The following is a 15,884-nucleotide window of genomic DNA, read 5'->3' on the forward strand; positions in this document are numbered from 1 at the left end:
GGAAAAGCATCACACTGAAAATGTCCACTGCTGTCCTTTGATACTATTACAGTAACAAATAAGATTGCGTTCGTTTTCTAAACTATTCCAAGTTTATTAAAATGCCAGGATTAGATTTTAAGCATTTTGGCCAACTTCCTACACTGTCTTGTTTTTTCATTCCCCAGAATAATTCTGTAGCCATAACACAACACCATACCACTACCAACCCATATACACTTTCATTCTTATAAATGAAAATACAATTTTTAAAAATTAGTCTAAATGTTATGAACTGCCAAATGATGACAACTTTAAAAAGACTGTATACGACCAACATACGCTTGTATCAATAATAGCAGAATACTTCAAAGTCCCCAACATCTCTCCCAAATTTTAACTGGAGCAGAGAGAATTACAGAGCATGCATTAGCGAAGACTGAGGTAGAAGCTATTTTTCACAGGTAAAGAAACAGGCTCACAGAGCTTAACTGACTTTTTGGTTAGCAAGTGGTGCAGCTGGGAATCAAACCTGGTTCTCTTGTAGTCAAAATGATATTAGTGTTTTTCAAGCTGTGTACTCTAGTACTCTGAGGTTGAATAAAAGTGTTCTGGAATTCTATAAATATTTTAATTTCATTGCTTATATGAGGAGAAACAAGGGTAAATCAAAAGCTGACAAACTGAGATGTTTTCTTCTCAGGCCCATTAAACAAGATACACTGAAAAAGGCTGATCTGATCTCACATATTCAGAGATTAGAATAGCAATGGAGATAAGGTACATCTCTCTACAAGGCTACCGCTGCCCAGTGAATCTGGGATGCCTGCAGGGTTATGAGGGCACATCATTAAAATAACTGAGGAACTGGCAGGATCAAGCATGGAAGTCCATGCCACCAGGAGTATACTGTTATCTGTAGTGCCCTGCACCAGAAGAAAACTCACACCAAAGGCTACACCATTTTTTAAAAAAACTATTCTTTCTTTTTCTTTTGAATTTTATTGGGGAATATTGGGGAACAGTGTGTATCTCCAGCGCCCATCAGTTCCAAGTTGTTGTCCTTCAATGTAGTTGTGGAGGGCGCAGCTCAGCTCCAAGTCCAGTCACCGTTTTCAATCTTAGTTGCAGGGGGCGCAGCCCACCATCCCATGGAGGGAATCGAACCAGCAACCTTGCTGTTCAGAGTTTGCGCTCTAACCAACTGAGCCATCCTGCGGCCCCCCTCCGGAAGCTCAGCTTGTTGCCTTCAATCTAGTTGTGGAGGGCACAGCTCATTGGCCCATGTGAGAATCAAACCTGCAACCCTGTTGTTCAGAGCTCTTGCTCTTACCAACTGAGCCATCCGGCTGCCCCAAGGCAACACCATCTTAGACTAACACCAAGATGAACTCCACAGTCCTGGAGAAGGTGTGAATAAAGTTCATTTTAAGCAGAGATACTACTGAGTGTCATTCATTCTAAAAGCTGCTGCCACACAGGTAACATGACTTCTTAAATATGCAACAATTACACACTGAGTCTTTGGGGAAAAAGTAGCACAGATGAGCTCCTGGCCATAGGTCTTACACCTTTCCAACCGAATATGCCCTGACAAAGGGTTGTTACAATGATCATCCTTCACCATCACAACTGAAGATACCAACTTCCAAAGGGGAGTCCAGGATCCAATTGCTATGAGTCTTGGGACAAGTACAAGCACAGTAAGACGTCACAACGAGATTATCCTGTCAGTGACAAGGAAAACTAGAATGAAATTTAGGCGAGCGAGTCAGAGTGCATGGACCCTCATCCTCACCATTAAGCAGAACAGATGCCTGGTATACGAGCCTCTCAGTTACTGTTTCTCGTCAGCAGATATCTGGGTCTGAGGTAGAATGTATTCCTCACTCTCCACACCAGAGCAAAAACAAAACCTATCTACCCAGTAAGTAAAAACACTGTTGGAGTTTTCTAAAACAGCAAACCAAAAAAGTGAACACAAAAAAATGCATTATTGGGGCCGGCCTGGTGGCTCAGGTGGTTAGAGTTCCATGCTCCTAACTCCAAAGGCTGCCAGTTCGATTCCCACATGGGCCAGTGGGCCCTCAACCACAAGGTTGTCAGTTCAACTCCTGGAATCCTGCAAGGGATGGTGGGCAGCGCCCCCTGTAACTAAGATTGAACACGGCACCTTGAGCTGAGCTACCACTGAGCTCCGGGATGGCTCAGTTGGTTGGAGGGTGGAGTGTGTCCTCTCAACCACAAGGTTGCCGGTTCGAGTCCCGCAAGGGATGGTGGGCTATGCCCCCTGCAACTAGAAACGGGAACTGGATCTGGAGCTGAGCTGCGCCCTCCACAACTAAGACTGAAAGGACAACAACTTGACTTGGAAAAAAGGCCTAGAAGTACACGCTGTTCCCCAATAAAGTCCTGTTCCCCTCCCCCAATAAAATCTTAAAAAAAAAAAGCATTATTATTCATTCTCATAGTGAGACAAAATTTTTTGAGTCATGAAACCACAAAGCAGTTGGCACCACTGAACAGTTCTGTTTTGATCCCCGCCCTTTATTTATGTTTTCTTCTTTACCCTCTTAACCTGTTAAGAGAGTTGGCATGGCCTAATGGCCTAATGTAAATTGGCATGGCCTAATGTAATTCAGAGGTCAGCAATGTCTCCAGAGGGGGACATTTTGCCTTGTTCCTCAGTACAACTTGCAACTTTTAAAACATATTTTCCCTCTAATTTTAATACGTTTATAATAATTATAAGACATTTATTTTATTTAACTGTGAGATCCATTTAGAATATAGTAAAAAATTATTTTGTATACTTAAGAAACCCATAAGGAAAAGTCAGGCTGTACAACATGAAGAACAGCCAGTATAAATAATTGTCATGTATTGACAACTCTGAAACATTTACATTTTTTAAATGTAAAGCAAAACAAGGAAGGAGAAAGGGATGAGTGTCTGTTATATGAGGTGTTGTTGTTCTTAATATTAGACTTGTTAAAACAATAAGCCCGTAAACAAATACTTCATTTGTGAATTTGAACCCAAATTATGAAATTGCTGATGGTCTCAAAAAATATATTTAACATTTATTGACATCATTGTAGGCATCCTTAAAGATAATTAAAATATTATCATCGAGGTCAAGATTGCTGACTTTCTGTGGAACTCATAGAAAGCCCTTTTATTGTGCCGTATCACATTTCACTTCGCTACAGGACTTGACCGTATTCTGGAGGATTGTATTAGAAGAGGATTGTTACAGAAGAGGAAGGCAATGCCACAAATGCCAATCAGGAAGTTGAGAAAGTTAGTTATATATGTTAAGTAGATCCTATTTCAAATACGAGGTTGGAAGTCAGCTGAGGGCTGGGATTCAATTAGGTATTTGAGAGTGATGAAACGGGATGAGGAACAAGAAAATGATTCATCAGGCAACACTGGAATGACAGCCACATATTAGGACTTGACGCATACTAATTCTAAAAATATAAATTCATTATTAGTAGTATTGTAGATTATTGACTATCCTACTGTTCAACGCAGGGTAAAAACTGCTCCATCAACAAATGGATCCTATATTTAGCCAGGTAATTCTGGAGATAGTTATTACAATATGGCCTGATTTTACGGGATCTTCACTTTTATTCTTTAGGGCTTGACTTAAAATGTGATGATCTTCCTTTACTGAGTTGCTATCCCATCTAATCTGCTTGTAGGCTTCTGAGAAATAGGTCTTTTTAAAACACCACTTTCACTAAAATTGTTTTTTGCCTTGCTTGTCCATAACCTGTTCCTGTTCTGTCTTTTCAGCCATTTAGCTCATTTAATCTTGTTCCCAATATTTATATCTATTATTTAGATAGACTGCTTTGGGAACCATTTAAAATGATAGTACTGATATAGGCATCCTTGTCTTACTCTCGACACCAATGTTCTTGACATTCTTTCTAGTGTTTTACCATTATCTGTTACATTTGGTTGAAGGTTTGAGAGGTTTATTTTTTAAATGTTAACGATAAGATCCTTTTTTAATCTTAATGAAGACCTTTCCTGGTTAAGGAATGTTTTAAAATAAAAAATGTTGAAGAATTTGATCAAGTATACATTGAGATCTTCGTCATATACTATTCTTTCCCTTTCTCTCCTTCAGTCCCCTGTCTATAATGCCACTTTTTCTTTTTTCTTTAAGGCCCAATTCACATCTTGCCTTCATAAAAAGATTCTTCTATTGAATTTCATTTTCTTTTTTTCTTTAGGCTTTACACACGTCAGTAACTTTGGTTTTGCTCCTCAAATAGATTTACAATTTCCTCGAAGAAAAGGGACCATAACCTGACCCTCTTTTATATTCTTTAGTGTGAAGCTGGGAAATATAAGGTGTGATCAAACAATATGGTGAATGTTTAAATTAAAAAAAAAATTTATTACAGTAAAAGACACATTGCCATTAATCCCCCGCACTTTGAACACACTTATCCCATCATTCTTGCCACTTTCTGAAGCAGTTCTGGAAGTCTCTTTTGGGAACGTCTTTAGTTACGCTGTTGTGGTTGCCTCGATGTCCTTAATCGATTCAAAACATTTACCTTTCATAGTCATTTAGACTTTGAGATAGAGCCAGAAGTGGCATGGTGCCAGATCCAGTGAGTAAGGTGGATGAGGACACACTGTCATGTTTTTATTTGACAGAAATTGCGATATACCAGAAGCAATGTGTGACAGGAAGCATTGTCATGAAGTAGGGTGGTTTATGGCACACTTTAAAACACACTTTCTCTCAACCGTAGCTCACACCCGACTGACTGCACCCAACAAGTTGAAACTTGTCACACACTGTTACTAAGGTTCGATCTGCCGCTTCCCATATTGAAGATCCCTGCCTTTCCCTTCGATGGCACTCTGCAGCAGCATTCACTGTATTTTGTGATCACAATGGAAAGGCTCCATGTCACACATCACTTCTGGTACGGAAATTTCTGTCAAATAAAAACATTACGGTGTGCTCTCATCCACTTTATTCACTAGATCTGGCACTGTGCAACTCTTCTCTGGCTCTTCCCCAAACTCAAAATGACCATGAAAGGTAAACGTTCTGAATCGATTCAAGACATTGAGGCAGCCACGACAGCACAACTAAAGACACGCACAAAAGACGACTTCCAGAACTGCTTCAGAAAGTGGCAAGAACGATGGAATAAATGTGTTTGAAGCGAGGGGATGTATTTTGAGGGGGGGTTAATGGCCATGTGTTTTTTACTGTAATAAGTTTTTTAAATTTAAACATTCACCATATTTTTTTTTAATCACACCTCATATAATAAGGCCTATCTAGTCTTTTTTGTTCTTACTGCATTGGCTAGAATCTCCAAATACAAGTTTTAATGGTAGCAGAAACATAGGAACTCTGAACCTGTTCTTGTCTTTAATGGGAATGCACCTAATAGTTCTAAATGTTTGCTGTAAACTTCTGGCAGACCCTTAATCAAGTTAAAAAAATATCCTATTTGTTTTCTAGGAAAATCTTAACAATCAGGAATGGGTATTAAAAATAGGATTTCTGCATATTTTGGATGAGTTATCGTTTTTCCATTTATTAACATATTAATTACATCAATAGGTTTCTTAATGTTGAGAATTATACTTGGCCATAATTAACTTTTTTCACTGTTATATTGTATCTTTATATCTGTGTTCATATTAAATATTAGCTTGTAATGTTCTTCATTATTTTACTCTTGCCTAGTGTTGTTATCAGGGTTATTCTAGCCTCATAAAATAAGATCCTAAGTTTTCCACCTCTATGTTCTTTAAGAGACCATATAATTTGGGGAGTTACTGGTCCTTAAAGACTAAAGAGAATTAAGAGTCTAGTTCATTTTAAGTTGCCTTTCTCATTACTATATTGTTCATTTGTGTCTTTTCTCTTTATTAATCAGTTTTGTCTATTTTATGGTCTTTTAAAAAAGCTAGTACTTAATTTTACCAATGAAGTTTAACATGTTATATTTTCTGTTTTATTTAGTATTAATTCCTTCCCTCTGCTTCCTTTGGGCTTATTCTGTTTTTCTTATCCTTCAATTTAATGTGTATTTCATTTCTGATCTTTGGTTTTTAAAATATATTCATTAAAGACTATCTAATTTTCTGTATGTGGTGTTGGCTACATCCCACAGGACTTTGTTAGGAGTACCCTCAGTATTACTGCTTCCTTTACTTCCTAAGTTTCATTTCGACCTTTTAACTCCAGTTATTTAGAAGTACATTTTTAGATGTTCATGTGGATAGGTTTCTCGTAGCTTTATTTTTGCTATTAATTTTTATTTTTATTGCATTATGGTCAAGCAATGAGGCCTTCTGCTTTTTTGGAATTTGAGATTTTTCTTTGCAGCCCACTGAGCGGCATTTTTTCCCCTTAATGCTTACATAACTGAGTGAGGAAAATGTATAACCTAAGAATTGTTCACCTAACTTTTTACTTGTCACTTATTTATGGGAGCAAGTGAAAAATTATTTCCTAGCATGCAAAGATTCAGGGAGATACATTTATGAGCCCATCTTGAAAAAGGTACATAATGACAAAATCCACCCAACTAACCGAATAATCAAAGTAAGAATACAAGAGTGGTCCAAATTCATCATTAAATATGTGTAGTATGTCAATTATACTTCAATAAAGCTGTTAAAAAAATACAAGAATGGGAAAGTTGTGGCACAAAAGAATTAGGTGTGAGCAACCCCTCATTTGCACTCAAGGAGAGTGCAAATATCATCAACCAGGATAACATAAAAATAAGACTTTCTTTATCTTTCATGGGGGGAGATCAATGGGTAAAATTTGATAAACAAATAGAGGTCCAAATTTATTTTGTTAAAAGTAACTATTAGATGAACTAACAACAGATAATACTACTTCCAAATTCACAGAAAGGGTGACAAACAAATATTAAAAACAGGTTGTAAAGTACAATTCTATTTTATAATCTTAAGAAAAAATATTCACGAAATTTTTGTAAATATATGAAAAATATCTGGAAAGATAATAACAAACAGAGGTAATGTTGGCCAGCTTTGCAAAGCGGGACTGAGAAACCGAGGAAGGGATAATGTTTACATTCTGATTTGTATTAATTTTGGTAATTGAATTCTGTTTAATGAATCAACTTAAATTAGAAAACTGGTTCTGCCTCCATTACTAGTCATGAAACTGGATAATTTTTATTTCCCCAATCTTCGATTTATCTATAAAATAAAGATATCTGTGCTATCCACATAAATGTTTTTTATATTATTCATGTTTGTATACCTTAAAGTAGTAAGAACACAGAAGGCAGGCAACATTCATTTAATTATTTGAACCACATTTAGTAGTACTGCTCAAATTACCTGTTTCAACTATGTAAAAATTTTCACTTCTTCCCCAAAAATATCTAAAATAATTTTATAGGCTAATTGCTACTGGTATCCAACCTATTAAAAATGCTAAAATGTTATAAAGGCAAATTAAGGTGTCAGACTTTATCTTACTTGTAAGAGGTACATAAACATTTATTTCTTTTTAGCATAGTAAATATATATTTATATTATTTTCAAAAATAAGAGAAAAAGCAAGAACCTTCATTTTATTTCCTTACTAAAAACTAGAAGGTACTAAATCTATTCCCCTTTACATTTAGATCAATAAGACAAATGTTCATTACTTGAGCCCTTTTAAGTCCATTCTTATCTAAAATTCTCTACAAATTCAGCCACCTGAAATTAGGTTCTCCCTTTCTCAACTGATTTTTATCCAAATGAAAAGCTCTATTTTTGGCCATAATATTTAAATATTCATCCTGAGTATGATGGTAAAAAGCATGATTTGCAGTCAGGTCACATAAGGCATCTAGAAGAAAAAGACCTGAATTGACTTAGAAACAAGAATGATTAAAAACGAGATATACCTTCAATAATATGCAGTTATTATTAGGTTGGTGCAAAAGTAACTGCGGTTTTTGCAATTATTTTTAACCTTTTAAACCGCAATTACTTTTGCACCAACCTAATAATTACAATGTCATTTATAATTACAAAATAGTGGGAACTACATAAATGTTCAAATATAGGAGAATGGCTGAGGAAATAATGGTATACACACAGTGGAGTACTATCCAGCTGTTGAAAGAAAAAAAAGGAGGAGGATCTTTATGAAGTGATATGCAGTGAGTTCCAGGAGATACTGCTAAACAAAAATGAGCAAAGTGCATAAGAGCACATATAGTATGCTACCTTTTATTTAAGAAAGGAGGAACAAGAAAACATACATACATCTCTCTTATCTTTATAAAACAATGAGGCTGGTTCTTACCAGGGATAAGGGTGGTAATTTAGAAGGGATTCAGAAGAGAGTAACACTTCTGAGTATACATTTTTGTATCATCTTCTACATATTCAAAATATTATATTAATACAGATGGGAAAGGGGATGCAGAAAACTGAAAAGCTAGAACAGATGAACCCAAATGTATCTCAAATAAATAATATAACCACATGAAGAGGGAAAAATACAAAACTAATCCAAGCAACTTACAAATAGCACCGTAAACCCTCACTTAATGTCATCAATAGGTTCTTGGAACTGCGGTGAAATGACAGATAATGAAACCAATTTTACCATAGGCTAACTGATATAAAACAAGAGTTAAGTTTCTATGGCATTTCATCAAAATTGTAATGAAATGACATTGAACGAAACATTATTTGAGGACCTGCTGTATTTGATTATATACTCTGCTTTGGGCAGGGTGGATAGGGAGAGAACTGCATACAAATTCTGAACCCTTTCCAGGAGGTTTGTTTTATGAAGTGGTATGAGCATAACAATTCTAAAACTATTTTAGAAGTATTATAGAATTGAGCAAATGAGTCAACATACTGATATTGTTGCAAGACAGGATCTCACTATAGAAGATGAGATACAAATAAGGCAGAGAAGAAGACAAGAAAGAACCGTGTAGGAATAGACTGGAATTAAAGTATAGCCTAACGATTTCTAAAATAAGTATGTGCACGTGTATACGTGTATCAGTGGTTCTCAACTGGAGGAGATTTTGCACCCCAGAAGACAGTGGTAACATCTGGAGACATTTTTTTCCGCCCCCAATTCAAGTTGTTGTCCTTTCAATCCTAGTTGTGGAGGGCGCAGCTCAGCTCCAGGTCCAGTTGCCTTTGCCGTTGCTAGTTGCAGGGGGCGCAGCCCACCATCCCTTGCGGGAGTCGAACTGGCAACTGTGTGGTTGAGAGGACGCGCTCCAACCAACTGAGCCATCCGGGAGCTCAGCGGCAGCTCAGCTCAAGGTGCCGTGTTCAATCTTAGTTGCAGGGTGCACGGCCCACCATCCCTTGTGGGACTCGAGTTGTCGAACCGGCAACCTTGTGGTTGAGAGCCCACTGGCCCATGTGGGAATCAAACCGGCAGCCTTAGGAGTTAGGAGCATGGAGCTCTAACTGCATGAGCCACCGGGCCGGCCCCCTCTGGAGACATTTTTGATTGTGGCATCTATGGGTAGAGGCCAGGGATGCTGCTAAACAACCAACAGTGTACAGGTCAGCTCCCATAGCAAAGAATTATTTAGCCCAAAATGTCAACAGTGCCAAGACTGAGAAACCTGAGTACAGATGTACACCAGGGTGTCACTGTATAGGTGGTTACACATACTTAAGTTTCCTGGTTCTGTCTATGTAAAGGGCCCAGAAGCAAAAATAACCTAGTAGTAATAAGTACACTTACTGCCCATATCTTGATCTTTAACACCATTCCCCACTAAGAGGAACCAGGGCTTTTTGGGGCAATGGCTGATTCTAGGGCTAAGGCAGGATTGGTACAATAAGCCTGGAACATCTTGTTATGCCAGAAAGAAGTGCACATACAAAAATTAGGGGCACATTTAAGAGTCAACTGAAGAGCCTCTCCAATGGGATAATCTGGGACAATTCAAGCATCAAAACAGTGAAAATAGTAATAAATGATGAAACTATTGAAAATATAAGAACCCATGAGGTCACACCAATAATGAAAAGACAAGTAAACAAAAAGGAGGACAAGGTCCCTTGATTACAGTAAAATGCTGAGTGCTGACTAGCAAATGTGGAAATAATAAGAGCGTTGAAAAGTCATTACTTTGCAACCACCTAGGGGAGGAAATATTGATGGAAATGTTTACATAGTCTTAAAGTGTCTTCCCACTTATTTGTTGAAAAGAAAATAATAATAACTACACAGTGGAGAAATCAGGCATCTTGACTGAGGGATCAAAATTAACATCATCATTGAAGAGCAGATGAACATTATGTGTCTTTAGATATGATATACTGAAAATAATTAAAAAATTACTTATGCAGTATTCTGGCTAAGAATGCATAACCTGAATCTAATCATGAGGAAACAAATTCAAGTTAGACAAATGCAAAATGAAGTACACACTATTAAAAAAAAAAGTGGGGGAAGGGAACTATTCTTCAAAAATATCAATGTCGGGGCGGCCAGTTAGTTCAGTTGGTTAGAGTGCGGTGCTCTTAACAACAAGGTTGCCTGTTCGATCCCCACATGGGCCCTTGTTAGCTGCGCCCTCCACAACTAGATTGAAACAACTACTTGATTTGGAGCTGATGGGTCCTGGAAAAACACACTTAAATAAATACAAGTTTTAAAAATAAATAAATAAAGCTTTGCTAAATAAAGCGAATTCTTTTAAAAAAAAAATCAATGTCATAAAAGACAAAGAAAGGTTGAGGACATGTTCCAGATTAAATGAGACTAAAGAGACACAACAACTGAACATAATACCTTATGGTGCACCAGAGAGGATTTAACAAATGCTGTAAAGGACATTACTGGGTCAATTGACAAAGTTGGAATATGAAGGTGAATTAAATAAATGTATTATTTTAATGTTAAATTTACTGAAATTGCTAACTGTACTGTAGTTTTCTAAAAGAATATCCTTATAGGACTTCACAGTGAAGTGTCTGGGAGAAAGCTCCTTGATGTATGCAACTTATTCTCAAATGGTTTAGGAAAACAATATCGCATGTGTGTCCATGTACACATACAGCTACAACGTGCAAATGAGAAAGCAAATGGTAAAAACTGTTAATAAAAGGTGAACCTGGATAAAATGTATATTAAATATTCTTTGTACTAATCAGACAAATCTATAAATGTGAAACTATTTCTAAATAAAGTTTTCAAAAAAGCCACAGAACACAAAACTAATTTTTCCCCACTGTATTCTTCACCTACAAAAATAGAATGCTGTAAAATATGGGATGCTGTAAGATACCACATAATAGCAGTGGTCAAATCATTTTCATGCCTCTCTTTAATGCATTTGCATTAATTATTATGTTAGCTACCTCATAAAGTTCAAATACTGTAACAGCCATTGGATGATAGAAAGTACAGTAAGGCAAAGGCAAACAAAGCCTTAGTAGTAACAACAAAAAAGCTTTCATTTTTCTAATACATGGATTACAGACAAAAAAATTTAGAAGAGCTCTGAAGCACCTATCTTCCAACTGAACATAATATATTTAAGACAAGCTTAGGATAAAACTTATTTCAACTAACTTGTTTTGCTTTAAACTTACACACAATAAGATCACAAGGGTAAATAATGCTATACCAAAGTTAAGACCCAGTTTTAAAATCAGACCAACGGCCCAAACCAATACTTGAATACTCATAACAATAGTTGATTAATGAAAATAGACACCCCCCCCAGCCCCCACCCAAAGCTGTACTTTAATTTACTACTTTGGTCCTTTATGAGAGAATTTAAAACACACACAAAACAGAGAAACTTACAGTTCATCTCGTTGTCTCTGGGACAGCACCATTTTGGCTGTAATGTCAAGCTTATCTGATATAGTGGTATGTCCCCTCCTTTGGGAAATCAAAAGGCTTTGTGATCCCTGGATTTATAGTTAAATACGCCACTGAGTGGCTTCCACGCAAGGGAAGATGATTCTTTTACAAATGAATTCAACGAGTAACCAGGAGATATTCAACAAGTAAGGTTCATTCCACCTAAGGAGAAAGAGAGAGAAAAAAGATTATTTCTTTCACTTAGAATTTAAGCTACTACTAAATTATTACTTGCGGTACACACTTTCAAAGATGAAGTTATTGGGATACTAATATGAATATCAGCTATTTTCAACCTATTTAAAATTATCTTTAATAGTTTACAGCACTATTTTAAAATCTACTCACTCCCTACCATGTCACCTGCTATACATTGATACTAATTCCATTAAATTTCAAACATTAACATGACTTCCCTAGAAGACTGTCATTCTCCCTTAAAGACCAAAAAAAATCACATTTCTAATTTACAAAAAAGGTATAATCTTAAAAGCATGACAAATAGGGGTTTCATAAACTGTCCACAAGCCAAAAGGTACCAACCATAACTGAAGTCATCTTCAAGATGAAATATTAGTCACCAATAATCTTAGAATAGCTGGTATTACTTATAATGCAAGTAAACTATTTGGCAACCTAATGTTCTCTTAACCAACGCACTTACCAAGAAATAATTGAGTATTATTTCAATTTACTGTGTCCTTTAGAAGCAGGTCTTCTAAAAATAAAAAGTGAATGAACTAACAGATTCTATGATAGTAATCTAACTCTTTAACCTAGTTTTTAGGGAGCATTACTTAATACCTCAGAGCCCTTTATTTATACCTATAACACTATAAGATTAATTTCTGTACAGGATCTAAAAAGTATCGTGATCAGCTCAATGAGAGTAAAGGTAGGTAAAAATAAGCAAAATCTAGCTTTCTTAAAGAATTATTCTTAAAAAAAAATTATTCTTCAAAGTTCCTATTTTACAAAAAAATTGTTGTGTCATCACATTGCACAAAAATAGACAGAATTTCCACTGTAGTTAGGAAATACATGAGATAATCTTACTTAAAATGCAGACTACTGGTTTATATAAAACTCAATTGGAAGGGACACTTCAAAGAAATACGAAATCATCCTCCAAATGAAATAAACACTTAACGAAGGGCCTATGGAACCACCTATCAAGAGACACAACATGGACAGAGGTGACAAAGAGCATTTAGTACCTTTTTCATGTCACACCAGGCACTATTCCAAGCACTAAGGATACAGCGGTGAATAAGCCAATCCAGGTAAAATGAAAGACTCTGGTTTTAAAAATGAACTGAGTCAAAAAGTGAGTGCCCAATGGCAGGTGCTGATTTTAATGGAGATCCCTCTCCATTGAGCAATTCTAGTAAACGTTAATCAGGGCTTTATTTTATGATTTTTAATGACTCTTCTGACCTGGAGGCCAGCTAGCTCAAAATGACAGCTGAAAACTGTCATACCACTATGTCTACATCTAGAGAACTATGACTGTCAGTAATAAATAGGCGAACAAGAACCAAACACAATGGACAACCCAGAAAACCACCCTTGGTATTTAACAACTCTTAATTATTTAAGCCTCACTTTTCTAAGTCTTAGTTGTCACCAAGCCAAAGCACATAGAGTCTCATACACTCTTGACAAAGGTCATAGAAGGGACAGGATTACCTGAGGTGGGACTATCTGAACTGTCTACAGGTTTCTATTATCTGGGATGAAGGTAATACACTGACAAGAGAATTAATCATATAAGCAAAGTGAAAAAGGAACATGGCAAAAATCCCTGTTTTAATCAGGAAAAAATCCAATATTTTACGTGCGTTACAAGGTCTAATTTAATTATGGAGAGACTGCCTCTAGCCAAAAAAGAAAATCAATGTATAACAACAATAGTACTAGAATACTAGGGATGATAAAACCAAGACATAAACAAATTAGTGACTGCACAGTACACTGGTATACTGCATAAGTTAATTTATTCATTCACCAATCATTTCCAAAACATTTACTGTGTATGTGCCAGGACCAGGTTTAATGAAGAAAAAGACTTGGTCTTTACACTCAAGAAGTTAAAGAGTCTACTGAAGAGTCATTGAAACAGGCAATTGAAACAGTGTGAAAGTGTGACAAGTGTTACCACATGGGGGGGCGACGACACCAGATGAAGCTGAGGAGGTTAGCAGGGGCTTGATTACAAAACAAGCTCAGGTCTTTACAATTTATCCCAGAGGTAATGGGGAGTCATTAGATAACGTTTTTTAGAAAAATCACTCTCACTTTTATAGTGAAGAAAGCACCAGAAAGACTGCAAAGGAAGCGAGACCAGATAGGAGACTTGTAGTAACGATGAGGATTCACACTAGCACAGCAGCAGTAAATGAAGACAATTAGATGAATGTATTTACCAGACAAATCTTACAGGGTTGGTGCTTAGATGTGGGCAGCAAGAAAGAGAGAAAGAAAGATCAGTCAAGGGTACCTTGCAGAGATTTCTGGCTTAGAACTAAATTGAACAGGAAACTCTTATGTATGAGCGAGATGAGGAAAGTGCATGAATCATTCCATTTTAGATACGTTGATTTCAAGGTGCCTGTGAGATTTCTAGTAGGAAGTTGTACAAATAAGTCAGCTCTAAAGAGAACCACCCTACCAAAAAGAAACAAAAGGTTTGAGATGGTATAATTGTAGCCATGACAATGGGTGAGGTGATGCATGGAGAATGTGTAGAGCAAGATGAACAGAGGGCCTAAACTAGAGTCGGAAGAGCAACACCAACAATTAAAAAAAAAAAGTCTACAATTGAGGCTGAGAGAAAGCAGTTAAAGAGGTAAAAGTAAAAACAGGAGAGAGTATGTCATAGAAGCCAAAGAAGTAGGAGAGGAATCAAAATATCCAAAGTTATCCATTATTTATTTGGCAAAATGATGTCTGAAATGGGTCTGCTCCCTAAAGCACTCACTGATGACAGTGGTTTCAGTAACACGGTAGCCACATGGTTTAACATGGCAAAAACCATACTTAAATGAGTACAAAGAGGTGAAGTAAAGATGGTACCATAAAGAAATATCTTAGGAATAGATGAAAATGTTGAGAAGCTGTTTTGGGTTTTTTTCCTTCAACCAAGTGAGATGCTTAAATGCTAACGGTGGAGAAAAAGAAAAAAAAGACAGAGGAGAACTAAAGAAAGGAATGAAGAATTTTAGTATCACTATTTTCACCCCATAATCAACCAAAGGCAAAAAGACAACCAGACATGATCTATCTCTTGACAGAATTACACTACACCACCTATAAAGCATTCTTGTCATAAAATCAATCTGAATCTGTTCAAGTCTCTGGCTCCAACTATCAATTTGCAACAAGTATAGAGGGCAGAAGAATATGTTAAAAACACCATCAGGATATAATCAGCAATATCCAGACTGTGAAAAGCCCTATAAAATAAATGACCCAATTTCTTCAAATTAATTCCAAGGAAAGAAAAAGTTGGAAAGGGAAACCTATAGATTAAGAAAGACAAATGACTTATCAACCAATTGCAATGCATAGACCTTATTTAGAGCTGGATTTTAAAATTTTGATTATAAATAAACAATTGTTTGCAAAATAAATCAATGAATAAACACCTGGGGAAATCTGAACACTGACTGGATGTCTCATGATATTAAAGAATTGAATTTTTTCAAGAGTGATGATAGTATTGTGGTTATTTTACACAATGAAAAACGTATCAGTTAAAAATGTCTGGGATTTGCTTCAAAAATTTTGGAAAGAGAGGATAGGGGGAGATAATATAAAACAAGACTGGCCTTGAGTTGTTAACTGTTGAAGCTGGCTAATGGGTACAAAGAGGGTTCAACACACTATTCTCTAATTTTAAGGGTCTGACATTTTCTATAATAAAAAGTTTATTTTAAAAAAACCAGGAGAACGAAACATTCGATGGAACAGGAGCTAAGGGAGGAGGAAGAGAAAGGAACGTGAT

At 36.4% G+C, this 15,884-nt stretch overlaps 1 protein-coding gene across 2 annotated transcripts in view; it reads right to left on the bottom strand.

The window, feature by feature from the left end:
• PAFAH1B1 (platelet activating factor acetylhydrolase 1b regulatory subunit 1) overlaps positions 1 to 15,884 on the bottom strand; it is a 62,912-nt gene that overhangs the window by 22,878 nt on the left and 24,150 nt on the right. For both annotated transcript variants that reach the window (XM_074319925.2, XM_074319926.2), the window contains exon 2: positions 11,819 to 12,040. In XM_074319925.2, the coding sequence (XP_074176026.1) occupies positions 11,819 to 11,850 (32 nt within the window). In that variant the 5' untranslated portion in view covers positions 11,851 to 12,040. The remainder of the gene's footprint in view (positions 1 to 11,818; positions 12,041 to 15,884) is intronic.

Source organism: Rhinolophus sinicus, chromosome 12 (genome assembly GCF_057876585.1).
Source record: "Rhinolophus sinicus isolate RSI-liver-muscle chromosome 12, RSI-T2T, whole genome shotgun sequence".
Classification (NCBI taxonomy): Eukaryota; Metazoa; Chordata; class Mammalia; order Chiroptera; family Rhinolophidae; genus Rhinolophus; species Rhinolophus sinicus.